At 37.1% G+C, this 26,656-nt stretch overlaps 1 protein-coding gene across 3 annotated transcripts in view; it reads right to left on the bottom strand.

The window, feature by feature from the left end:
• Window positions 1-2,588: 2,588 nt before the first annotated feature.
• The window catches only part of RIT2 (Ras like without CAAX 2), a 330,412-nt gene continuing 306,344 nt past the window's right edge, over window positions 2,589-26,656 (bottom strand). For all 3 annotated transcript variants that reach the window (XM_019652894.1, XM_019652895.1, XM_019652896.1), the window contains one exon: window positions 2,589-3,136. In XM_019652894.1, the coding sequence (XP_019508439.1) occupies window positions 2,909-3,136 (228 nt within the window). In that variant the 3' untranslated portion in view covers window positions 2,589-2,908. The remainder of the gene's footprint in view (window positions 3,137-26,656) is intronic.

The following is a 26,656-nucleotide window of genomic DNA, read 5'->3' as shown; positions in this document are numbered from 1 at the left end:
CATTTGTCTCTGATCTGATAAGCTATTTTGTCATGGAGACCTACAAGATAAGTTAATGAAAAATACCTGAAGATAGATAGATGATACATTTCTGAAGGGCAGAAACTGAATTCAGAATTGCTCCTAGTGTCTCACCAAATACACACACACACACACACACACACACATGGTATCTAGAAAAGTAGAAAAGTGCTTGGTACATAGTAGGCATTTAGTCAGTACTTGGTAAGTTGTGTCAGGTGACTACACATTTGTCTACCAGGGACATGTTTGCTTAGTTTCAACAGTTTCTTGACACTCCCTTGGCAATGCAGACATGTTCTCTTCTCTGAGCTTTTGATATCCTCAACCTGGTTAGGAGTTTTCAGGTGTGGTGAACAGAAACAGGATCCTGGTATGTTTTTCTTATGACAGAATGAATCAGTAGCCCTTGGGCAGAAACACCTAGGTTTTATTCTTCTGGTCCAGCCTTCTAGAACATAGGTTTAAAAGAATGCTTGAAGCCTGCCTTTTCTCTGCTGGTGACAACTATCTCAAACCTGTGCTGCCAACCACCTGCCAACCAGGTGATCATTGACAGACCTCCTTCTTTCTGTAGAATGAAATGGTTGGACTTGGTAACTGTTCCCCCAATCTAAACCTCACAGGAATCTCTGAACTATGTAAATTATTTATCAGAACTTCAGGAATATAAAGAGAAGGAAGGAGTAAGAGAGAAATGAGATACAAATCTTTAGAGCCCAAGACAGGGGAGCTGACAGTAAGGTAAAATTTATAAACACTTATTTGTGTGAGGAAATGTACCAGATGCTATTATCATTCATAGATAGGGCAGTCACCATGTGTTCAAAGACATAGGTGCATCATACAAAACCCGGTGCCAATTACTCTGTTTCCTAGATTACATTTTCTAGCAAACAGAGGAGTGATGAAAAACAGAATTCACAGGGTCTTCCCAGGCTTGGGAGTGTTCCAGGGGTCAGGGCTATGGCAGACAAAGAAAGTACAGATGGCAAATAATGCACTAACCCATTTTAACAAGACAAAGGCAGAATATGAAATATTAAAAACCAACAAGAGGAGGAAGCAAAGACCAGTTCTTTGACTATAAGAATCTGTCTTTCTATCATATCTACCTCTTTTTTTTTTTAAGATTTTGTGTTTTTCCTCTCAAATTATGAATGCCTTATATGTGGAATTGACATTAGGGGCAATGTGGGGTGGGAGAAACAGACAATGGAGCAGTGTGTGCCCTACTCCATAGAAGATGAGGGTTGAGAAAAATCTCAAGGGACAGCGCAGCAGCAGTGACCAACAAATGATGATTGCATGAGGGATGCCTGGATCCCAGGGCCTAGGTTCAAGAGCAGTGATATCTTTGTGGTTTTGAGTCAGATCCTGGCCCCAAACAGTAAAAGGACCCACAAGTACAATATTCTGGATAAGCTGAAATTTTAGTCCACCAGTTGAAAAGTTATAATCTCTAAATTCTTTCCAGTTGTACCTGTGTTACTCTGTCACATGTGTCTTCTCATCTAAGATTTTATAATCCCACTGTTGTTCAGCCAAGTGAGTCTTCTAGCTAGGTGTTAGGCTACCTTGATTCATTTCTGCATTCGCAGAAATGAGCAAGTGCCAGGGGCATTGTGAATAAAAGAAGAATACGTGCTTGCATGTTGAATGATAACTATGTTCTTTATCCTTCGTTTTCTCCATTTATGATGAAAATGGCCTCTAACCCATGAAGATTATTATGATGGATTCCTTCTCAGGCTTACTGATCTGTTCATGGCTTTCAATTTAATACTTGTCTGTTAAACATTCAGAATTGTTCTTTCTGGTGGGGTGCTTTCTGAGCCTGAGTTAGAGTAAACCAGTTCACAAAATGGGATAAATGACTTAATGGGCAACTTTAATTTACAGGTTGATCCATTGTAAAACAAATGAGAAAAAAAGCCCTCTGACTGGTAGTAGTTGTTTCATGGTTTCAGTAGCAGATAAGAAATCTTGGCAGTATAAGAATTTAGGGTATCTGGAGTCAACAAATCTCTTGCTCTTCAGATGGTCCCACTGCAGGAGAAGCAGTCCTAAGAGGGACTCCCCACTGAGAAGGAGCAGGGAATCCATTTACAAGAATGTGAACCACCAAATTCATGGTCGCCTCTCCCTTCCCGCTACAAAGACAGTAAATACCCCTTTGCCTCAGTCCCATGACTTCACTGTGATAACTTTGCCAAAGCCAACTGGGGCGGAGCACTGTACATATGGGAATGTTTCAATTCAGCCCTCCAGTGACCCACAACCAGCTCCTATGATTAATAATTCCTCTACGGGTCATTTGTGGAGTACTCAAGAAAAAGCACCACGACTTCCACATTTAAGGAAAGACCAGGCAGCAGACTCCTGCTCTGAATGGTTTCCTGAGCGTCCTCATTATTTACTGAGATTCCCGAAATGCAAACAACCAGAGTCTTATCAGGCAAAGGCAGATCCCCTGAGCCTTTTAGCATTCTGTCTGCAATTCTGAATATTTCCTCTATATCCAGACAGCATACGAAATGAAGCTGGACTCTTTAAAGGGAAATAAGTCAATTGGAATGTCAATTTTATTTAGTCATATATTGTAAAAACTAAACAGCATATCCGGCTGATTGACAAAATCCATCCAACTGTTAAGGGCAAAACAAAACTATCTCAAGAGTACAACTATGTAGATCTTGCTTTTACCTACAGGCAGATATTGAGAGAGAGGCAGGGAGGAAGGGAGGGAAGGATTGAAAGAGGGAGAGAAAGAGAGAGAGAGAGAGAGAGAGAGAGAGGAAAATTGAAGCAGAATGCAACATCTGGAATTGTCCAACTGATAAAATGCAGAGAGAGAGAGAAAGGAATGGAGTTAGAAGTAAAGCTATCATGTCATGTTTTCTCTCTTCTTCTTCAGTGAGCCTTTTAACTTCTTCCACAGGCTATCTTTTCTCTTCAGTTTCTTTTCCATCAAGGATGGCGTGGACTCCTTCTTGCGGATTTCTCTCACTAAACCATGATAGGCGTCATCAATGCAGAATCTGAGGGCTGCAGAGGTCTCAAAAAAAGCACAGTTATATTCTTGAGCCAGACTCAAGCCTTCTTCTGTAGAGACCTAAAGAAAATAAATAAATAATATTAAAAAGAGAAGAAGCAAGAGATGCTTAGATAAAAAAGCATGTGTTCTACCAGGTTTGTGGGCCTATTACATGGAAAAAAAAAGTAAAATGTGAGACTGTTTTTAAGGGAAAATTTCTAGAATTTCTGAACTTGAAGGACAAATGAGAAATCAGAATCTCTGAAAGGGCAACTAGTTAGAATCTATTAAAAGTGGAACTGGAAATCAACTTTCCAGAGCATAGTGGACAAAGCATGACTTTAGATTAAAGCTGCTTGGTTTCCAATACCAGATACCCTACTTTTTAGCTTTGCAAACTTGGTAAATTTCTTAACCTTTTGGCCTCGGTTTTCTCATCTGTAACATAAGATGATAAATGATATCTTTCTCAAAGTCTCTGTTAGAGTTAAATGTGATCTTCGATACAACATGCATTGAACATGCTGAGCACATATTTAAAGCTCTATAACTATTTGTTATTAATTATAGTCCAGAGCTTTGAGTAAAGAATAAATCAGGATGAAGTTGTCAGGACACTTGAAAGACAACCTCCTGATGAAAACAAAAAGCAAAATACCACCATTGTGACAAATAAGCTTTTCTTTAGTAGAACTCTTCAGAAGAGTCTTAGAGTTTTTGTTGTTTTCTTGGTTTTTGATTTTTTTTTTTGACATTTAAGTGTGTTTTGGTTCATGCATTGCAGGAGGTCCTCTAGAGATGATAAACTGAAGTCGGAGACTATGCCTCCTTTATCATCGCTTTAGTGTCTACCACAGGGCCGGGTGCCTAAATCATCATTACAGGAATTAAAAGGATGATTAGTAAAAATACTTGGGTTTAATAAGTATTAATTAACATAGAAACATAAGCGATTTACAAATATTTGAACAGTGGATTATATGTCACTGTAGCCGGATGTTAATAATCCTGCTCAAAATTTAGCACGCCTGTTCACATCTACTGGATCACTCGCACTGGCTTTAAGAAAGCAGGGGTCGTCTGCTTTTACTTAATATCTTCTGACTGCCTTTTTACCCTTACTGGCCTATTTCTTTAAAATTGCCCAGATGTTTATATATTTGTATGTTCACTTTTCCTGCCAAATGGAAGTATACAGTGAGCTGGAAACTCCGTCAGTCTGGAACTTGAGTGACTGTGAATGGGATGATGATGATGACTAAAGCTTTCAGTTCACCCACCTTGGGTATATGGCATGAGTAAGAAAGGAACTTTGTCCTTGTAAGCTGCTGATATTTTGGGGTTGTTTGTAACCAGAGTCAAATCACCTTTTCTTAACAGATGGAGCACACCATAATGCTAACATTAGTTGGGATGTAAAAACAGGTCTCTCTAATTCCAAAGCCATGTCCTTTCTATTCTGTGATAGGTTAACCACACCAAGGGCTGATAAACAGAGATGAGTACCAAGAATGTCTGAATTCTCTCCTGGCTCTTTCATTCCTGCTAACAAACACATCAAATCTTTTTTCTGAACTCATTTCTATCTTGTAGTAACTTAAGAAATACAGCTAAAAGCAACTAACTAGTTAATATTCGGTCTTACCAGCAATGGGGCAAAATCATAGATTTATTACATAAGTTTTCTCTTTGCCAAGTAATCACAGGCGATAATCTCAACAAGCATTTTGACACCACATAACATGTGTTGTCGTTTATTTTTTAGTCTCCTGTAAAAATGTTCCCCACCCAGAAGCCAGTGACACATATTTTATGTGTTTTATTTTTGTTGTTTGTTTGTTTTTTAGCTGAGTCATCCTGCCACCTGTTGGCAGCTCAGTGGCAGCTCAGCTCGGGCCGGGAATCGAACCGGTGGCCCTGTCGCTCAGAGCTCGCACTCTTGAGCGAGCTCTTAACCAACTGAGCCACTCAGCCAGCCCCACATATTTTATGTTTCTCTATAGAAACAGTACATTGCTGGTACCATTTTTAGATTAATCAGCTTTTATTAGGCTCTATGTATACAAAAAAATCCTCAAAATCTCTGTGTCTTACAAAAACTATTTATTTCTTGCTCCCATTTCTAATAACAGCTGTAGCATAGACTGTGGCAGCTCAGCTCTAGGCTGTTGGCTGGGCTCTAGTTTGTCCCTCTTGTCTTCTTATAATGGGAGAGAGGCTAAAGGATCTTCTTATCTGGGACATGTTGGTCACGTGATAGAGGATAGGTGAGCAAGAGGACACAATTTTACCCACATCTCAGTGGTCAAAAGACAATGAAGAAATCTAAAATCAATGAAGCAGGATGTATCCTCAGCTACTAATGAAGAATGGCAAGAATGGAGAAGAAACAAAAAATTGTAAAGAAATAATAGAACCTACCAAAATCAATTGTATGTAAATGTAGTACACTTTCCAATTTAAAGAGACAAAGATTGTCAGACCAGGTTTAAAAAAAAAATCAGTTGTAGTTGAAATACCTTACATGTAAGGATATAGAAAGAGTGAAATTGGAATGGAAATTTGTACAAAATCATCTATTATACTGACATAATATCAAAAGAGTAAGTTACAAAAATTACTAGAGTTAAAGGGATATAAAGGGAGATATTTTATAATAATAAGTATACTTATAAATTTGTATGTACTAAAAATCATAGCCTCAGTTTATAAGAAAGAAAAGTTGACAGAACTAAAATCCAAAATTATAGTGAGAGGTTTTAACACATCTCCTTCAGTGGTTGAAAGAATACTGGGCAAAAAGTCAGTGAAGACGGAGAAGATTTGAACAAAACAACACAGTTAATCTAATTTACACTTATAAGATGCTATATCCAACAACTGAAGAGTTTACATTCTGTTCAAGTAAACCAGGAGCACTTACAGAAACTGACTTCATGCTAAGCTATAAAGTCTTAAAACATCGCAAAGAATCGAAGTCACAGCATATTCCCACACAAATGGAAATAAGCTGGAAATTAGTTTTAAAAAGAAGATAACTAGGGAATCCCAAACATTTTGAAAAAATATACTTCTAAATAGTTAACACGTCAAAAAAGATATTACATAAAAATTAGAAAATATTTGGAACTGACTGATAATGAAAATACAACATATTATAACTTTTGGGATATCTAAAGGTTTCTTTAGAATGATCTTTATAGCATTATATGCATGTTTGAGAAAAGTGGAAATGTTCACAGTTAATTATCAAAGTAGCAATGTCAAAAAATTACCCCCCTAAAAAGCCCAGCAAATTAAACCCAAAGAAAGTACAAAATAGGAAAATTTAAAGATAAAGACAGAAATGAATAAAATATAAAACAATCATGCAGTAGAAAAACTAAATCTAATCTGAGTTATTTTTTTGTAAACATGCCAAATTGATACATCCCAGGCAAAGCAAATTAAAGGTAAAAAAAAAAGAGGGTACAGCTAAACACTATCAAGAATGACAAAGTAGACATCACTACAGGTCCTACAAACGTAAAACAGATAATTAGAGATTATCATGTTTGTGCCAATACATCTGACAAGTTCGGTGAAAGACACATCCCTAACCAAACAAAATTGACCAAAACTTATACAGGAAGAAATGTAAAATCTGTATTATACTATTACTTAGATAAGGAATTAAACAAGTAATTAAGACAATTCCATAGTTAAGTCTCTTGTGACCAAAAGCTTTCTTTGATGAATGTGAGTGGATACATGTACCAAAAGATGTACAAAAATGTACATATCAGCATTATAAGTCATAACAAAATAACCTAAAGGCAACTCAAATGTTACCATGAGTGAATTTGGTTAATAAGTTGTCATATATTAATACAATGGAATACTGTTAAATGTAAATGAATAAATACTGCTATATACAACTTAGGTAAACCTTACAAACTTAATAGTGTTACATGAAATAAATCACACCTTAGAACGTTTTTAGTAAACTTTTAATTTTGGTACAGTATTAGACTTCTACAATGTGGGAGGGAGAGTACAGATAGTTCCCATACACTACCCCACACAGTTTCTCCTATTGTTACATGGATGTCATACACAATTATATTTTTAGAATGTTTAAACACACGAAAACAACTCTTTGGTATCAGGAGTCAATATAGTATTTTCTTTGGGAGGTGACACAAGGTAGTCTTCTGGGTGCTTCTTATTATCTTTCTTGATCTATACGGTTGTTTCAGGTGGGTTTACTCTGTGATAATTTATAAAATTGTATAATCTGTGTACTTTCTGTATATGATATATCAATTAAAAACTCAATTAAGCAAATGCACCATAATATGAAGCACCCCCTTTGAATTTGGAGCATCATCTTGTCCTCAAGTACAGTAACATTTCCATAGCTAAATATTTCAACATTCACAGACTTTATACAAAGTCTCTAATCGACTCAGTTAACATCAGATCATGTTTTAGCACAAAATGAATTGGATCAACTTAGATTTTGCAAACATGTTAAGAAAAACTTTTACGTTTTGTTTTAGACTTCTGAAATCAGATTACATTGTGGATGTGTATTATGGTTTTTTGTGGGAGGGTTCAATATCATAAAGATTACAAATCATCCCAAACTCATGTGTAATTTCAATAAAAAATACATTCAAACCCCAAAATCTTTTGAATCATAGGATGTCATACAGAAGTAGTAAAACTTATAGAGAAGAAAAAAAGTAAAAATAGGAAAAGGATATTTGAATTTTAGTAAGAAGGAGGCAGGGAGAACTATAACAGCAATACTGAACTCACCTTATTACTTCTCTCTGTAAAGCTATAACAGTTCAAGCAAATTTTCCAAATGAGGAGTGGGGTTTTTAGTTAAGTACTAGACAGATAGACCAATAAAATACAATAGAGGACCTAGAAACAAGACCAACGTGGTACATATGGGAGCTTGATATATTATTAGGGTGGCATCCCAAGTCAGTGAAGGAAGTGAAGGTGCATTCAGTAGCACCCTGACATTATCATTTTGGATTATTTTTGTTGTATGAAGATTATTTTCCCCAAAACATGAAGGTAATTTTTTTTGGTGGGGAGAATAGAAGTACGAAGGGATTTGAGTTAAGTCTTTAACTAAATTTACAATATTTTTTACACATTTGAAAATTCCCTCTATACAAACACACATATTTTTATAAAATGTTTCCTAATTATGAAAACTTAAACATAACAAATAAATAATTGGAAACATCAAAATTAAGTTAAAAATCCAATGTAACAATCCTAATCTGAAATTAAATTTGAAAACAAATTCCATGCAAAGATTCTTATTGAAATCGTATACAGTGAATCACCTTTAATAGATGATATAACTGCATACTTTTATTATTTGTAGCAGCTTGAAGTATATTTAACTCTGTAGCTACTAATGAGTAATTTAGAAATTATGAACCCTCTATTTCAAAACATGAAATGTCATTGCATGTATTTTTAGATTCATTATCAAAGCATTAATTTTGTTATTTAATTTAATAATTCAGTAATTTTCACATTCATTATAATATAATCTAAATGGGAATGAAACTTAGTAAAAAATGTGATCTCTTCTATATTTCCTTCAAAGTTCTTATTAGATCAGTGAAATAAAGTTTTTATTTTTTAAGGAAAACATGAAAGCATACTTTTAAAAATAAGTTCCCATGTTTCAATAAATCTCACACTAGTATTGATAAACCATAAATTTGCCATCCCTACTTTTGATGTTGGAATTGATATACTATAAATTCAATGGAAGAACTTGAGTCCAAACATGTAAGAAAAAATAAGCTCAACAAACAATTTTTATTGATTCTGGGCTTTATACTTAATAATTATGATCAGTTTGAAGGCCATAAATATTTTAACAGTATGATTGGGAATAATTTTAATCCAATAATGGTGATTTGACTAAAATGGTGTTGGAATAATTTTAATCCAACAGTGGTGTTTAGAACCAGAATAACATAACAATAAGTAAAGCTTTTATATTAGGGTTTAAAACTTTAAAACTTGGAAGAATAAGGTATTTTACACCTTATTATCCAACTTTTAAATAAAATTAAATACTTTTAAATCATAAGTATTCATCCACATCATACAGTAACTGCTGAGAAAGAAGCACAGTGTTAGAAATTTTTTTTTTTAATCATTTCCCAAATGAGGTATTTCAAGCCCAGAAAGGTTAAACAAAGGTTTCAAGGTCCCATACGTATTTAAGTAAAACCACCATCAAGTTTTACTTTCTTTCATCAAGCATTGTTTTTAGTCCTTGCTATTTCTCATGAGGTCTTTCCAGTTCCCTTTGCTAGTATTCCACATATGTAATTGATTACTCTGATGTGAGGTGTTGCAACATAAGATGATTCTTAAATGGTAAACAAACGACATAGACTGTTTTATATTGTATTTACATAAGAAAAGAAAAAAAATTAAATAAATGCAGAAGCATTAGGAAAACTACATATTGTAGAAAGATTATTCAGTGTGAGGAAGGAGCAATCAATGCAGATGCAATTATGCCACCAAGTCCCTCAGTTGTGAAGAAGGGGACTGTGATTAAATGTATACCACCTGGAGGCCTTAGAAAGCATTGTGAGAAAAAAAGGAATAAAGAAAAATGTTTCATACAAGTAATAGAAAATTTCAATAATTCTGGGGAGCCATCTTTTTTTTTTTTTTTTAAGATTTTTATTGGGGAATTGGGGGATGGGGAACAGACAAGTTGCTGTCCTTTTGTTCTTTAGTCTAGTTGTGGAGGACGTTGCTTCACTGGCCCAAATTGGCACCATCATTGCGTTCTTCCCGGGCGAGGCAGATGAGTCGCTGGCTTCTGGATGGCCGCTCACTGCGGCTGCTGGCCGCTCACGCTGGCTGCTGGCTACACACGGTAGCCCATGGCAACCCACTGTCACAAGGGCTGCAGCCTATGCTGTCGCAGTCGCTGGCGACTCATGGCAGCCCAGCTCTAGGTTGAGCTGTTGTTCAGTATGTTAGCTATGGAGGGCAGTGTCACTGGCCCTCATATGTGGGATCCGAACCGGGGCCCTCTGGTGTCCCAAGCCAGTTCTTAACCATCGTGCCACTTGGCCGGCCCAGCATCTTTTTAACATATTGGGTTACTGGAAAAGTCATGACGCATTTTTTTTTCTGTTTTTCATTGCAAAAATGTGTCATGACTTTTCTAACGACCCAATATATGACCTTCTTCACTGAGGAAGATCACGGTGTAATCTGCCTGGTACCCCCCTAAATGCCATTTCCCATTTCCCATTAGCCAGAGCGGTATTAGAACACAGTATTGGGGCACAATGGCAAGCAGAGCCTGTTCTAGTCCAGGCTCAGCTGCTAGTGGACATTGGTAGGCATGCTGGTGAATGACAGAGTTCCATTCCCAATAACCTGCTGACTTCAGGGGCTTCATTGATTGCTCTTTACATCTTTGTATCTTTTACCTGAGCTTGGGAAAAAGAAGTTAAGCTATTGTAAAGGTATTTAGGGTAACGGTGGTTGTCTAGTAAGCTATATAATTCTTAATAGCACAAAAGGAAACTCTGATCCTGCTCTGCTATAATCGCTAACCTTGAATGAGGAGAGACTGGCAAAAAGATGGGTCTGGCTCTTCCAGGAGAAGCTTTGTAAGCAAAATATTTTCGTAGTTAAACCTACTGGGCACTGTTTAAACATTTAGTGCACAGAAGAAATTCTTTGGGATTTGTTTTATATTTTGTAATGTCTCCCCATTTGTGTTACACTTCACTCTTACCCATGGAGCTATTAATTTCCATTATAAGGCCTACATCATCAAGGTAACAGAAACCATAGTTTCCTAGGAAATTTAGGACCAAAACATCTTATTTGTTAACTCAGAGGAGAAACTGCCCAAACTTAGATTGTTCAGTTTTCATTTTGTTTAGTTATGTAATCGTTTTTGATTAGTTTTAACAGTATGAGTCACTTTGCCAGCTTTCTTGATCAGCTCCAACAGAAATGCTTTTGATTTACTTAACCTGATTTACTTATTTACTTCTTTAATTTGTAAGTCATTTACTATTATTTTTTAGAATTTAAAGGTACGTACATAGATGCCATCTCAAACTCCTTGCAAGGAAAACCACAGCAAAGCAAAGCACTGACAAGAACGTGCCACCTTCAGCTTCAGTCACTGAGACATGGGAAACTCATTCTTGACAGACAAGATGGGACTTATAGGGTGTCCCATCTCAGTGCGCCCCTTCTGTCCTGGTATGTTTCTCTAACTCTCTTTTCTAGATGGGTGAAAAGTAAGTCTGTGACCTAAACCTGGGTTCAACCAGAGAAGAGATATCAGTCTCTTCTTAGCAGGTCCCTCGAACGTTTAGGAGCGATTCTGTCAGAGCCTCCTTCTCTTGTCTCGGCAAGCGTCCCTCTACCCTTCTCCTTGGTAAGGAGAAGGAAAGGCATCCCACACCTTGGCTTCAAGAACAGATTCCCACCCAACTTCCCAGCCCCTGAAATTTTCCTTTATAGACTGGGAAGGGGGTGGAGTTTGGGGAAAGGTAGGATAGACGTCAACGAAGCCATTTTGGTTGACCATTTTTCTCGGGCTCTCGTTATAATGTGGAGTGCCTTTTATACCTCGTGACTTATAACTCTTCTACACACATATTTCCGTTTTGCTTTTCTTCCCTATCTAGCAACCCTTCCGTTTTCCTTCTCCTGCACTTCTTCCTGGCCTACTCAAGTCTTCACAGAGCATCACATTCCTGGTGATCTTGGTGGCCTCTGCTTTGTTCTGCAACTTATCATCCATGAGGGAAGTTTATGGGCCTTATGATTTAATTGTTTTATCTTACCAAACAAACTACAGGGCAGCTGAACAGAAACCACATTCTGTCCATTTGTATCCTCATCATGTTTAGCCACAAACTTTGCAGGTGGCAGATGCTTTTTAAATATTTAATCTTAATGATGGTGATGATGACATCCCATAAACAGGTGACCACAGAGTCCATTATAATGAGTTCATCAAACTGCAATTTGAAAATTCCAGTGTATCACTTCCCAATTTCCTTGTACCATAGTATGGCTTCCATCAAGATACTTGACAGAAATCTTGCCACAATAGATGAGAGGATGGATTCTGGAATCATTACTAAAATCCACGTTCTGGCCATACAATTTCTTAGCCATGGGCTCTCGGGGAGTTGCTTAGTCTTTCTTCTGTGCTTCAATTTCCTCATCTTTAAAATCTTATCTCATAGGGTTGTTAATGGGATTCAATGAGCTTTTACATGCACAGCTCTTAGCATAGTTCCTGGCATACTGTGTACACCTAATAAATTATTGTTACTTCTTTTTTCCAATGTCTGACGAGAAGATCAGAGGAAATTTTCAACTCCTTTAGATTAAATGTTGGCCCTCCTTAGACTTTTTCTTTGCTTCCCACTATGACCTACAAACCCTGCCTGATGTGATCTTTTTCCTCTACCCCAACCCACTCTCTCCTCACTCATTACATCCAGCCAAATACTTCTGCGTATGCCCAGTGCAATATTCTTGACTATGTATTTGCACATGTTATTTCCTCCGTCTGAAATGTGCCTTCCCCACTCTTTTTCCTGGTTGTATTCTTGTCATCATTTATGTCCCAGCTTAAATACACTTCCACTGAGATATCTTGCCTAGCTAGTCTCTAAAAAATATGCTCATTGCCAGTGATTCTATCCCATTACTCTGCCTCATTGCTTTTGAGGTACTTAATTACTCTCTGAAATCACCTTACTACTTATTTCATGTGTTTATTTTCTCTTTTCCTCCAGGACAGTGTAATCTTTGTTACTCCAGGAATTGTGTCTTGTTTGTCACTGTACCTGGTCCTAAGTGTAATGGCTGGCAACTAGTAGGAACTCGATATTTGTTGAATGACACCAGTGGAACCCTGGCTGTGGGAATACAGCTGGGGTTACAGTACATAGAAGAACTAATTGTCAGTTAGGGCCACAGAACAATAGAAAGGAAATTCCAGATCACAGTAACCACCACCATGACAACAGAGCGTCCTGGCAGCATTTATAAGTAGTGCCCACCCAGCCCCTTATTAGTGGTTCTTGGCTACCTGAGGAAGGGAATCTTCCTATGAGACCTGAAAGACAAGTAAGCATCCCTTGGGCTGGTGGGAGGGGGTTGGGTGTTCAGGAGCAGAAAGGAGTCTCAGATAGAAGGACTAACAAAAGCCAAAGGCAGAACTGCTAATGGCATGTCTATAGATCATCAGTATTTAATGTGCTTTAGAGCAGAGCATGAGGGAGGAAGGAGTGAATGAAGAACATAATCAGAATAAATTAATGAGCTTAAATGCCTAATTTACTTAGATCCATGTGAATTTGTTTGGTGCCCATCAATTGAGTAATCAAATAAATAAATAAATATAGCCTTTTCTTGAGTGCCTACTCTGTGCAAGAAAATGTAAAAGTTTTTTGTGGTTTTTTTTGTTTTGTTTTTTTCTCTCCTGCTAGTCTGGAGAGATATTGATCGAATGGAGAGAAAAGCAGGACATAATACATTAAATGGCATAGCCAGTTCTGAGGCACAGGATGGTAATGGCTCTAGGGTAAAGGGTTTAGACTGCTTTGTACAAGAGACATTTGAAGTCTCCAAGGCCTTGTGCTTTTCATCCAAGAAGCGCTGGTATGCTGGGGGGAAAGGTTGCCATGGCAGCCAGTAGTTGCCATGAAAGGAAAAAAGGGAAGGTTAATGCTAAATATTTTGCTAACAGCAGTATCTGGCTTCTTCTTTGAATTTTTCTCCTCAGGGTTTCACTTTTAAGATATCTTGTTAAGATTATAAATCAATAAACTTAGACAGGGTATGAAATATATATGCAGGAATATGTGTGCATAAGTGTACATATATGAATGTGTATGCCTGAGGACATCCTCATATATTTGCACTCATAAATAAATGTGTGTATTTGATGTATATTAAATGAACGCGCCTCTTAAACCTTAAGGGAATTAGTTATTATGAATAATTAAGTTTCTGAAATGGCCAAAAATTTTACTCTTTAAGCACGAAAAAATATTTCAATGGTTAATTTATTACGTTAATAAATTTATATTAGGTAAAATAGAAAGAAGGAACTTATGTATTATACTTTTAACACATAACAAGTATATTTAAGTAAGAAAATGTATAACTATATAATGTCTGGATCCCTGAAGAATATATGACCATGAGGACAAGGAGCGTTGCATACCCAACAACGCCTCATTGTTTAGTACATGAGCCATGCTCGGAAACATCTTTTATATTTCTTTTTTGAGTGCATGGGTGAATTAAATATAGAAAGGTGACCAAGGAGGAACCAACCAGTTTCTACAGCATAAAACCTCTTCATTAATTTTCTAGAGAGCTCAGAAGCTAGAGGCTCACTGGAATTGCTGAAGGTTTTAGGTCCTTCCCATTAAAATTAATTTTGAGTGTCACAAATGCCTTATTACATACACTGTCTGCATAAAACATATGCACTACAGAAACTCTAAGCAGAAAAAAAAATGAGGGACACCCCAATTGGGACCCCCTCTCATTTTGAGGGCTGTTGTTTTCTACTCTAATAAAACTATCCTCTGTTACCAACTTAAAAAAAAAATGAAGGTTGGATTATAATGCTTTCTTGAGTAGAGTCTAGGTATCATTGTGGCAGATGGCTCTGGTGAGGGCCAAAAGAAAGCCAGAGACATGGGCTTCCTCCAAGCTCATGGTCAACCTGTGCATGCTTTTGGATTACATTTGGAAACAGTGTGCCATGAAAAGAAGGGTGAACCTGAACAAAATAAGTTTGATGTAAATTCTAATCCTGGGATCTACAAAAGGCAGAAATGAACCAGTGTTCCTTATGCTCTGGCCCTCCAGGCAGGGAGCTGGGCATTTTTTGAGAAGAAAAAAATGTATCAGCCTGTGCTTATTGGTACTACTGTGCATTTCGGCTTCGCTAGCACAATCTTCAATGCCCTTGTCAATCATTTTAATTATGTTAGCCAGTGTCCTTTCCTATTACTCATTTAGTAATTGCTCTTCAAAATCTTGACTTCTTTTCTCAGGCTTTTAACTCTACCCTCATTTTCAGCAGATGCTCTTGCCCTCTTACTTCTTCCCAATGAGAAAATAAAAACATCTGAAAAGAATGACTTTAACACCTGGAACTAGCACCTAGAAGCTTATCTGTATCGTTAGATGTCTTACTCTCCCCAGTCTCAGATGAGCAGAGGTTACTCATTGTGCCAAGTCTAATAATTGCATCTTTTCTCTGAGTCCTCTTTAGTATCTACATCAATCCTGCACCATTTGTTGCTCCCTCGGTTCCATATTTTCAGCCCTCCTCTCTAATAGCCCCTTTTATTTTTTCGCGGAAAAAATATGCATGTCACCTATTTTAAGAGTTCAGTCCTAGTTGCTCTCTTATACCTATCCTTCCACTCACTGTTAAATGTAGATTATTCAGGAAAGTATTTGTACAAGGTTAAGAAGAAGAGGAAAGTGATTGATTAGGAGGAGGATGCACAATCTCTATAATGCATCTTAGATTCAGTTGCTGCTTGGTCTTATCACTTCTGATTTGCCATCAACATTCCCAATCTGGATTCTGCCTCTCTTCCCACGCATTCTCCTAAAATGGCTTTCCAAGGTATGACTATCACCCCTGACGCCTAACGCAGTAGATACTTCCAATGATCTTTCACTATCTGTAACATTTGACAAATGGACTACTCCCTTCTTTAAGCGCTTCACTTTTGAGTTAGTGACCTCCTTCTTTCCTGATTTTTCTAACCTCTTTCTGATTACTCTTTGGGAATATCTTCTCTGAGTGTCCTAAAAATCCCACTATTCATTCACTGTCTTCTCTGGTAATTATGTGCCCCTGGATCATGTGGGTGACTTTGTTTCCATTTTTCTTTGACATCTCCTCCTTATGTGTTCTTATTCAAATCCATAGCTTTAGTCATCATTATTGTGCCCATGAGTGTCATACTGATGAGTTTAAGTCCAGAATCACATGTATGACTGACTGTCTGCTGGGGCATTTCTCTGGAATGTTCCATAAGCACTTCAAAATTAATATAATCAAATTAATTATGTTTCCTCCCAAATGTAATACCTTGGCTAATGACACAAATACTCGCAGTAAGCCAGGTAAGAATTTTTTAAGTCCTTTTAGATCTCTCTATCTCCTACACTAAATCAGATTGTTAAGCAAGACATTATTTCTATCCCTTTATTATTGTATGCTGACATCCTCCCACTCCATTTATGTGGTTATCGCCTTAATTCAGGGCCTTGTTTATTTATCCCCTAAACAATTTTCCCACCTTCAGATTTGACTCCCCGAAATCTATCCTCCATATTATATAGCTAGAGGGACAGTTCCATAGCATGAAGGCAAATATGTATTAATAGCTCTCTGATTTAAGTTATTTCTGTGATTCCCCCATCATTATAACACAGCGGGTACCACATAATAAGTGCTCAAAAAATAGTGATATTATTCCTACAGCTATTCTTACTAGATGAAGCCAGTTTACCTCTTACTCTGGATAAGTAAAACTGCCTGTCAAACCTCAATTTCCTCCTCCTTAAGATACAAATAATAGCATCTCCTTCAGGTTATTATGCAGATTACCATAGATTATATAGTAATGTGGTCAGTAAACTTCTAGCACACAGAATGTACTTAATAAATATGGACTTAGTGATAATTACTAATGAAGCACTCTGGACCCTTAGAAGAATCAAAGGCATCAGTTGGGCTATTAGAATTAAAGGATATGGGATATCCCCAAAGCAAAAGAATTGAGGATTGCAGTGGCCTTTAGGGTCACCTTCAAGCCACCAAGTCATCATGTATGTCTCTTCATCCACAACCTCTCTGTCAAGTTCTAGTTTCTGCAGGTACACACTTATTGCACATTCCTCTGTGAAGTGACACTTTCTGTCAAAGGTTCTTATATTTACTCAGAAGGGAATTTGAATTTTAGAGCTGAAATTTTCCCGAGGCACCCAACACCCCCAATTCCTTTTTATAGAAATGAAATAAACTAAACAGTTTGGTAATACCTAAATTGCTTAGAGTATATTTCTTCCATGTTGGAGTTGGCACTAAAATCCAGGACTCTTTTTATTACCGTATATGCCTTTTTTTCTAAGGGCTGAAGACAGTGCACGGGACAAGTGAACTCTGAACACTGACCGGGAAGCTTTAGAGAAGAGAGTTCCTCATGCAGTGAGGCTCTCATGGATGTGGGGAAGGCGGGGATTAGAGGTTGCTGCCATTTCTCCCTGTTTAGTCAGAGAGCAGCTGAGGACTTGACATCTAGCTTTAGGGCTTTCACTTTATGAAACTCAAATATATACTTTTAAAATTTATATTCTTTACATTCGTTTTATCATAGAAGTTTCCGTCCCTTTGGATTTGGAAGGTATGATACATAGATTCAAATGGCTGCACAGATGACAGCCTGTAACTGTTACAGAGGACCCCTCTGTGGCCTTAGAAACTCCTTCCATTTGTGTTTGCCAAGCCCTGGTGCCCGATCCTACCCCAGGTGGACAACACGACCTGCCTCCGTGGCTGGGCAGACAGCATGCCCACGCAACGAAGGTAATCTCGACAAGTCTATTAAGAAGCAGCGGCCTGAGACTGCCTCCCCGAATCAGTGACACCTGTTTTCTCTTCCAGACTCCAGTCATGTCAGAGCACACGGCAAACAACACTATCACTGCAGTGACTTGTCAGCTCACTGACATTATCTGTGCGCCATCCTCCCCAGAAGCAGCTGAGAACATAGTCTGCTTGGTCAAAACAGCAGGTCTCGCTAAAATATAAGGGAGAAACATGTCCTGTTTAAGAGGATGGTTTCTGAAAGCAAATGGCCTGAGTTCTGATCCCATCTCTGCCACTTACTAGTTGAACGACCTTAACTAAGTTACTTGGTCTTTCTAATACTTCATGACCTCATCTAAAATGGGGTTACTAAGAGATATAAATTAGGTAAAAAGCAGAAAACCTCATGCTAATTACATAGTAAATGTACTAAAATTTGGACTTTTTGCTTTGCTTATTCATTTACTAGTATACATATGACTGGCTTGCCTCCACTCAGAAATCATGCAGTCCTTGTGAGTGAGAACTTTGATTCTTGTCTTCACAAAGGTCACACCAGAAGTGGGGAGTTTCTAGTATCTGAGTTATCCAATACGGTTGACTCCATTACCATATCCTCAGAATGGTTGAATCTTCCTTTNGTATGTATGTGTTATGGAGACATCTGGTCAGTTAGTTAACCAGACATTTTCTGGTTACATCATTTCCAGTGTTCAGATAACTAGAATTTCTTTTTTTTTTTAAATAAACCAAGTGAATAATTGGACACCATGTAGATACAGCCCTATTCCATGTGTTTATTCATTTTTAATATCAATATTAGTACGGAAAAAAAAGGAAAAACACATTTCTAGCTAGGTGTCTTCTTTGTTTTTACACAAGCAAAACATTTTTTGAATGAGAGGCTTAGAGTAGATTCTGAAATTCATGATCTTTGATACATAGTAACAGAAGCACAAGCACCACCATGACCATATGTATATTTTTCTACCAAGTTTATATGCAGAAGCATGATAGCAGAGATTGAGACTGACTTTAAATTGCATTATGCCTTTGAGGACATAGCATGCTCTCATTTATATTTTTCTCATTGCATCAGTAACAAGGGAAGTAGAAAATAACTTTTCATTGTGTTGAAATAACACAGAATCCAAATCTCATTCCCACAAAAGACAAAAGTTTGTTACATATACTGAGTGCCTGAGGACTGCTCATTTTCGCTATTCAAGACCGAGCCTATTGGAACAGCCACCATCTCTAATAAGGTCAATCACCAGGCTAGAGAGAGAAAAGAGCTCTAGAGGGCGTTACAGCAGCAATTAAATGCTTTGAACTAGAAGTGACACACACTGTCCCACTTAAAATTTACTGGCCAGAACCAATCACATGGTTCCACATAAACAAACTATGAAGGGTTAATCTATGCATCTAAAAGGCAAAGAGCCAGTTATATTTTATGTACAGTGTTAATGACTGCCAGGCCCCTTAGGCNTCATGCCTGCCCATCCTTTGTTTTTGAATCCATCTCTTTACATGGCCCATTTCCTGGAGTATTACGAATAATCATCCAGTTGCCAACCACCCCATACTCTCCACATTCTACACTCCAGCCATTTAAAACTACTCACATTTCTGTGAATGTATCACTCCTTCTACCTAGATATATTTATCAGGAATGCATCACACAGCGTAAAAGTTTAGCCTCCACTGTATTTGAAGTGAAGCATTATCTTCACTTCCACCCTATACATAGTCCCAGGTATCGTATGGGCTAGGTGCCCTATTTTCCTCATAAACAGCACTTCTTAAGGGTAGAGACTAACATCCTGATGTTGTATTCTCAGAAACTAACCTTAGCAGGGATTTGATAAATATTTGTTGAATGAATTGGATTCACAAATACAGGCACAGCATCACTAAGGCATTTCCCCTCATCTGCAGACTTGTATAAGAGATTGCTCTGGGAAGATTTTCTACTAGCCTCTCCTATTTCCCTAAGTATGTGCCATCCCTGAGAAAGCTATGAAGGATTAGCATAAATAATTAAAAACAAAGCTCACTTACTATGCTAATTTGTGATGCAGACTTATTTAGTTTATAATGTTTACTTTCTAGATGATCTGAGAAATCTGAGATTCCATTTTTCTAGCTATCTTGAAAAGTCATTATTGCCTTAATATTTAGGGGCATTCAGCCTATTCTTCATTAGTAAGCTTCCTCGAGCCTATATTTTTTTCTCCATGGGGGGGTTGGAATAGCCATTAATTTTGCCATTAGTTTCTGGATCTAATGTTTGGAATGCATAATGAATGCATTTTCAACTTAGTGGGATGAATATTTTGCAATTATGAAAGCAATTAATATTTTGTTTGTGTCAGGAAAAAACAAAAAAATCTTTCAATAATCAGGCATTCCATAACAAGAAATGTAGGCCTAAGATGTAACTAGATGTAAAGTGAACTATCTCTGAAGAGTAATGCAAATGACCCAGTTCATGGAAAATTTAAATACAATAGGCTTTAACTTGAAAAATGTCTTCATCTTCTCTGAGATGAGTTGACATGCAGCCTGTCCTCATGAAAAAGGAAATATTTACTGTCTCCATAGGTATTTTACAACATTAAAATTCTGTTTGTGGCTTTTGTAAACCTCCCCTGGAAAATTACAAGTGAGATTAAAAGGAACTCTGACAGCCTGGGGAGGAATTGATAGATGACCTGCCATATTGAAGACAGCCAGCTCTGTGCTAAGGTCAGCCCTCACATATGGAGAGGACAAAAGTGAAACACAGGTTCTAAGGAGAACGAGGAGGCTGAAAGAACAAAGTGCGTCGACATCAGTGATCTCCAGCCATGGCCTAAAGGGAAAGACTATTATTTTTTATTATTAATTTTTTATGTATCTGTATATATACACACAAATATTTAGGCACATATATTTTATAAATAGATAAATGATGGATAGATAGATATAATTTATATATATATATATATATATATATATATTATGTAATTTATATATGATATAGTATATAGTGGTGTGTGTGTGTGTGTGTGTGTGTATCCATGTGAGGGTTAAAAAAAGACAGCAATTTTCCATGTCCTTGACTTTCCTAATAGGAGATTCTTGCTCCTCATCCTTGCTGCTCTAGTTAAGTTTGTACATTTAATACCTTGCTGAATGAGTGTGTCAGAATGATACTGGGACCAACATAAGATAGAGTTTGGTGTGGCATTACCATTAACAAACCATCTAAATCAGAATAACAGGCCCAAGTACTGGTCTCAATGTAGCCTAGCAATAAATTGCCCCCTGGGTGCCTGAGCCTGCCAACCACCAGTCATTAGAAGTTCAAGGTTTCCATGGATACCTCATCCTGGGTACAGGTGAAATGATAACTCTTCAGAAGCTCTTTGCACAAACATGATGATTTGGAGTTCAGTGGAGGTTAGCCTAATTAGTTACCAGAGGGAAGCAGGTTTCTATGAATGGCTTCCAAGGCCCACTTTAATTAAAGGACAAAATGGGAGGAGTAAGTGAAATTATGGAAGGCAGTAAAGTAAAATTTTAACTCAGATCTGATTTTATTACTCCTCTAATACTATTGACTGATTCCCTATTGCCTAAAACACAGAATAGATATGATCTACACAAAGCTAGTGAGACCCCTTCCTAGGAATTTTGCTAGGAAATAGCAAATTTTGCTAGGAATTTTGCTATTTGGAAATAGCTATGTTTCTGGATAGGAAAGTTTGTGAAGTATAAGTGCCTATCTAAGGATAAAATCAATAGAAATATAAGAAAAACAAAGACAGAAAGATTACGATGATATAGTCAGTGGTTCTGAATCTAGTTATGCCTAAAGCTAAATGAATTAGTTTTCCCAGTTATATGAGCTAATAAATTATTTTTTTTCTGGTTTTTGTTTTATTTNTATGATTCCAGTTATATGAGTCAAATTCATAGAGGCAAAAGCAGAATGATAGTTTCCAAGGAATGGGAAAGGGAGAAATGGGAAGTTGTTGTTTAATGGGTATAGAGTTTTAGGATTGCAGGATAAAAAGAGTTTTGGAAATGGTTGAACAATGATGTGAATATATTTAACACTGCTGAGGTATATATTTAAAAATGGGGTGATACATTTTATGCTTGGGTATTTTTATCATAATTCTTAACAATGTAAAAAAAATGGATCATACTCTATTTTACAGAAAATAATAGTTTACTGTTTATTTTTGGTCCTCAAAAAAGGTTTAAAAATATTTTATTAGTATCCGTAAACCAGAATTATTTTGCAGTCTTACTTTTTTTTTTTCTATTCTTCATTGTATTTTGTGAAACGTGATTCTCTGTCTCTCTTGCTGATTCTTGCTCTTTTTCTACCCGTACACTAAGGCTAGGTGTTGCCCAGAGATTTGGACTCAGGCTCTTACTACTAGTAGTACTGTCCTTTGACTTGAGTGACAGGAGCCTTTGCCCAGAGAGGGCATTTTCCTGGCACTCCTCCTGTGATATTCATCCACACACAGGACGAGGATGTCAAGATTAGATACTAACCAGGATTCCATAACTTTATAGAGCTTGATATCTGCGACCTCAGATGTACCTGCCTAAATAGTCTTAAATCTACTTTCTGGTCCTCATCTCTACATCCAACCTCCCAAAAGCATCTTCTCTTTACCAGTAAGCATACAGTAAGTATGGGGAGGTGGACAAGTGGTAGTTCAGTGTGGGAGGTGTGTATAGAGCTTGGATATGTGGATAGAGGAGCCCTTGAGATAAAGGACAAAGCCAAGGTGAAAAGAAAGGAGGGAGCTTGGCCTTGGAAACTCCAGGGGAATCCATATCTATTTTTGACCTGGCCAGGTTACGATTATGAGAAGCAGCCCTGCCTATGCACATCCCATAGACACATTTATTCAGTCTCATATTTTAAAACTCCACCTGCATGCAATAGATTTCCTCATCTGTTGCCTTTAGCCATATTCTCTCTGCCAAAATCCAGACCTGAATTTCTCATTGTCCCCTGAATCTATCCACCTGGATTTCCTCTATTCTCAAATTTCTGTCTAAAAATAAATTCAGCAAAACCCTTTCCCACCAATGCATGTTATTTCCCATTCCTTTGTCCTCTTTTTTGCCTTATTCATAGCAAACCAACTTTCTAGTGATGCATTGTATAGCCCTATTTCTTCTCCACCCCAACAAGCAAATCAGTAATTAACAGTATCCCATTTCATCCCAGCTGTCCTAAATGCAAGGCTCAAGAATGAGCATGACACCTCCAGGAACAGAAGATAATCATTGATTTTAAACACCAGCTGAATGTTTGAATGTTTATCCTTTTATGTAGACTATTAGATTGAGGCAAAATACCTAAAGTATAAAAAGGTATTTNGGGAATTAGCATCCCCTTCCTTTGACATCACTCTCATTCAAGATCTATGAGACCTCAGCCCAAGCCCTTGAAGATGGGACTCTGAATCGGATTGTGACGAACAGTAACACTTACACTTGGTTAAAATATTTACCTGAAATGGCATAGCCTTAAGCAGGAACTAATTAAGAAGCCAAAAGACCTGACTGATATTTTTTGGAGGGAATGGAGATGTTGTTAACTGACAATATTAAATTTCAACCTTTCCCATGCCAGTTCATAATGGGTGGACAATTTAAAGAGCAAAATAGATTTCACTTGTGTCTCTGAGTTAATACTGCTCTAGGGCCGGCCAAGTAGTTCAGCTGGTTAAGAGCTTGCTCAAGAGCACGAGCTCTGAGCAACAGCAGTTCGATGCCCGGCCTGAGCTGAGCTGCTGCTGAGCTGCCAACAGGTGGCAGGATGGCTCAGCTGGAAAAAAAAAAAAAAAGGACTGCTCTATACATCATTCCCATCCAAGTATAGATGCTAAAAGAAGAAAGGAAGGAAGGGGGAGAAGGAAAGGTGGAAGGAAAGACTCAACCTATTACCATCATTTTTTTAATAAAAGTTCATTTTCAAAGCAAAACATTAAATGAAGAAGAACTAATATCAAAACAAAAGATGGCAGTTCATATGGAATAAATGTGAAAAAACACCTACATGGTCCTTTTTTTCTAACTCATGTTAGAATGGTACAAATTTTATCATGGACTGGCATTTGGACACCGACCACAGACTTCAATAGTCACCCACCTCTATTTCCCTCTACAGAACTGTCTCCCACAATGCCCCTTGTCTTTTGGCTTAAACCATACCAAACAATAATAGATTTTAAATAACATAGATTTTGTTGAATGTGCTTTGCTAGTCTTCCCATCAATATTTCTGTACCTATTCTTCCCTTAGCTGGAATTGTCTTTCCTTTCTTGTAGGCCTGCACAACCAATAACCTCATATGAAGAAAGAGAAGAAATGTCAGTTTCATTGTAATGCCATTTTTTTAAGCTTATTGGGGTGACAATGGTTAGTAAAGTTACATAGGTTTTAGGTGTACAATTCTGTAATACATTATCTATATATACATTGTGTGTTCATCACCCAGAGTCAGTTCTCCTTCCACCACCATATATTTGATCCCGTTTACCCTTGTCTACCACTTCTCCCCACTTTCCCTGTTAATGATTAAACTGTTTGTGTCTATGAGTTTTTATTTCTTCATTTGTTTGTCTTGTTCCATCGTTCTCAGTTTTATCATGCCATTCTTGACCCCTTCAAGATGAGTAAAACGCCCTCTCTTATACTTCATGCATTCTTTTGTGATGATATTTGTCACAGTTCTTTCCATATTTGTTTTTATGTTAACTTAAATTGAAATTGAGTCCCTTGAAAGAAGGGAAGCAGTTTAGCATAATGAACATAAGCATGAATTCTTACACTTAAGATTGCAAAATGAAATCTTATAAACATGAATTCAAAATTCTATTCAAATCCTGGCTCAGTCACTTACTAGTTATATGGCATTAGACAAACTATTTTACTTCTCTGAGCCTCAGTTTATCTGTAATTAATTTATTTTTCCCAGAATTCTTTATAGTGCTTACCATATAGTGTGTTTGTGTATGTGTGTGTATACATTATATGTGTATATATGTATACATATGCATATGTAATGTTTGATTATTAAAATTATGAGGAATTAATTTGAACAAATACATTGAAGGTGTTAGGACCACCTTCACCTTGAACAAGGGGAAAAAGTCATTAAATAATTTTCAAAATGTTTTTGTTTCTTCTGCAAATAGAATTGTTGTATCCATTGGAATATAGCCTTAATTAACAGAGTTTGGTACTTATTAACTGGTAGCAATGAAATTCTAGGTATATTCCCTCCCTCAAATATGATCTGTATTGTAGTGGAAAAAAAAAACGCGTTGACCTTTGAAGTGAGGCAGGAATTAGAAATATTGACATATTTCTCTTTGTAACCTTTTTTATGACTGTCAGTCCATGTATGACTTGTTGGCATGGCAATTTATCTTAGGTCCAAGGAAATATAAAATTGCTAAAATAGGGTCACTGGATGGCAATAGAAAAAGACACTGCCTGAAGATTAGTCAAATAATTATAAACTAAAGGGAGCTTGGAAATTATCCAATTACAGAACTTGAGATCTCCAGAAATTAAATGACTCACCCTAGATCACACAGCAAATGAATGGTAAGGCTGACATGAGTCCCCAAGTCTTCTGACACCATGTTCAATGCTTTATGACACTAACATGACACAGTGTTTCCTCTTGCTTCAGAGATACTCGTTGTCAGTTTCTTTGGATGCAGAGAATACCTGGCAGAAATTTCCTCACTGTCTTCAACAGGCAGTCTTTTGTTTGCAAAACAAGCATCTTCCTCCTGAATTTACTTCCTTCCTTTCTATACACAGGTCTCTTACTTAACCATATAAAAGACTCACTCAGCAGCACTCTCAGCTCTCCAACCTTTTACTCTTTACTGTGTAAATCCTACAGAATTCTAGACCTGCTAAGTATTTGAATCCTGCCAGATAAAATTGTGCAAAATCTCCAGGGTGATTCTTTCACAAATCTCAGCTGGATCCTCAATGCTTTACAACCATTCTTTTTGCTTTTTATGTGGCCCTCACCCCTTACATTTCCTGTAATTGCTTTACATCTTTTTACACATCCCTCCTGCCCCAGAGCCAGCTCCTTCCACCATCTAACACAGCAGATGGCCTGCCTCTCTACTTCACAAAGAAAAGACAGGCTGTTGGGGCAAAAACTTTATTATCTATCATCAAACTTCTGAGTTTGTACTTCATTGTTTCCATTTTAGCTCTATTTATAAGAATGAAAAATGCCCCTTCTTTCAAGACCAATTTTTCTACTTGAATATGGCTTTTATTCTGTTTCATATCCTCCCGAAATGATTTTTTTTCCCCATTCCCTCTTACCCTCAACTTTTTCTTTCTTACTGACTTATTTTCTTCACCAAATAAGTGTGGTGTATCTTCTATATTTGAATTCTTTTTTCTGGATGATATTTTATTCCCTCTGGTCACCATGTAGTTTCTTTCCTTTTTCCAATTTGATTTGTTCAAAGAATATGCCACATTCATATACAACTTATGATTCAACTTACTAAAATATTAATAATCTGCCTCATCTCTTCACTCAAACTGCTCTGACAAAAGTAACCAATCACTCAGAAATAAATGAAAAGGCATCTCATGTACATGGATTGGAAAACTTAATATTATTAAGATGTTAATACTTGCAGAAGCAATTTATAGAGTCAATGAAATCTCTTTTAATACCAGTGGTGTATTTTGGAGAAATGGAAAAATCCACGCTAAAATTCATATGCAATCTCAAGAGAAGCCAAATAGCCAAAACAAATCTTGAGAAAGAAGAAAAAGGTTGGAGATCTCACAGTCTCAGATTTCAAACTTATTAAAAAGATATAATAATAAAACTGTGGGTTTGGCATAAAAT

The sequence above is a fragment of the Hipposideros armiger genome, unplaced genomic scaffold, assembly GCF_001890085.2.
Source record: "Hipposideros armiger isolate ML-2016 unplaced genomic scaffold, ASM189008v1 scaffold_189, whole genome shotgun sequence".
Classification (NCBI taxonomy): Eukaryota; Metazoa; Chordata; class Mammalia; order Chiroptera; family Hipposideridae; genus Hipposideros; species Hipposideros armiger.
This window is presented reverse-complemented; position numbering and strand designations above follow the sequence as displayed.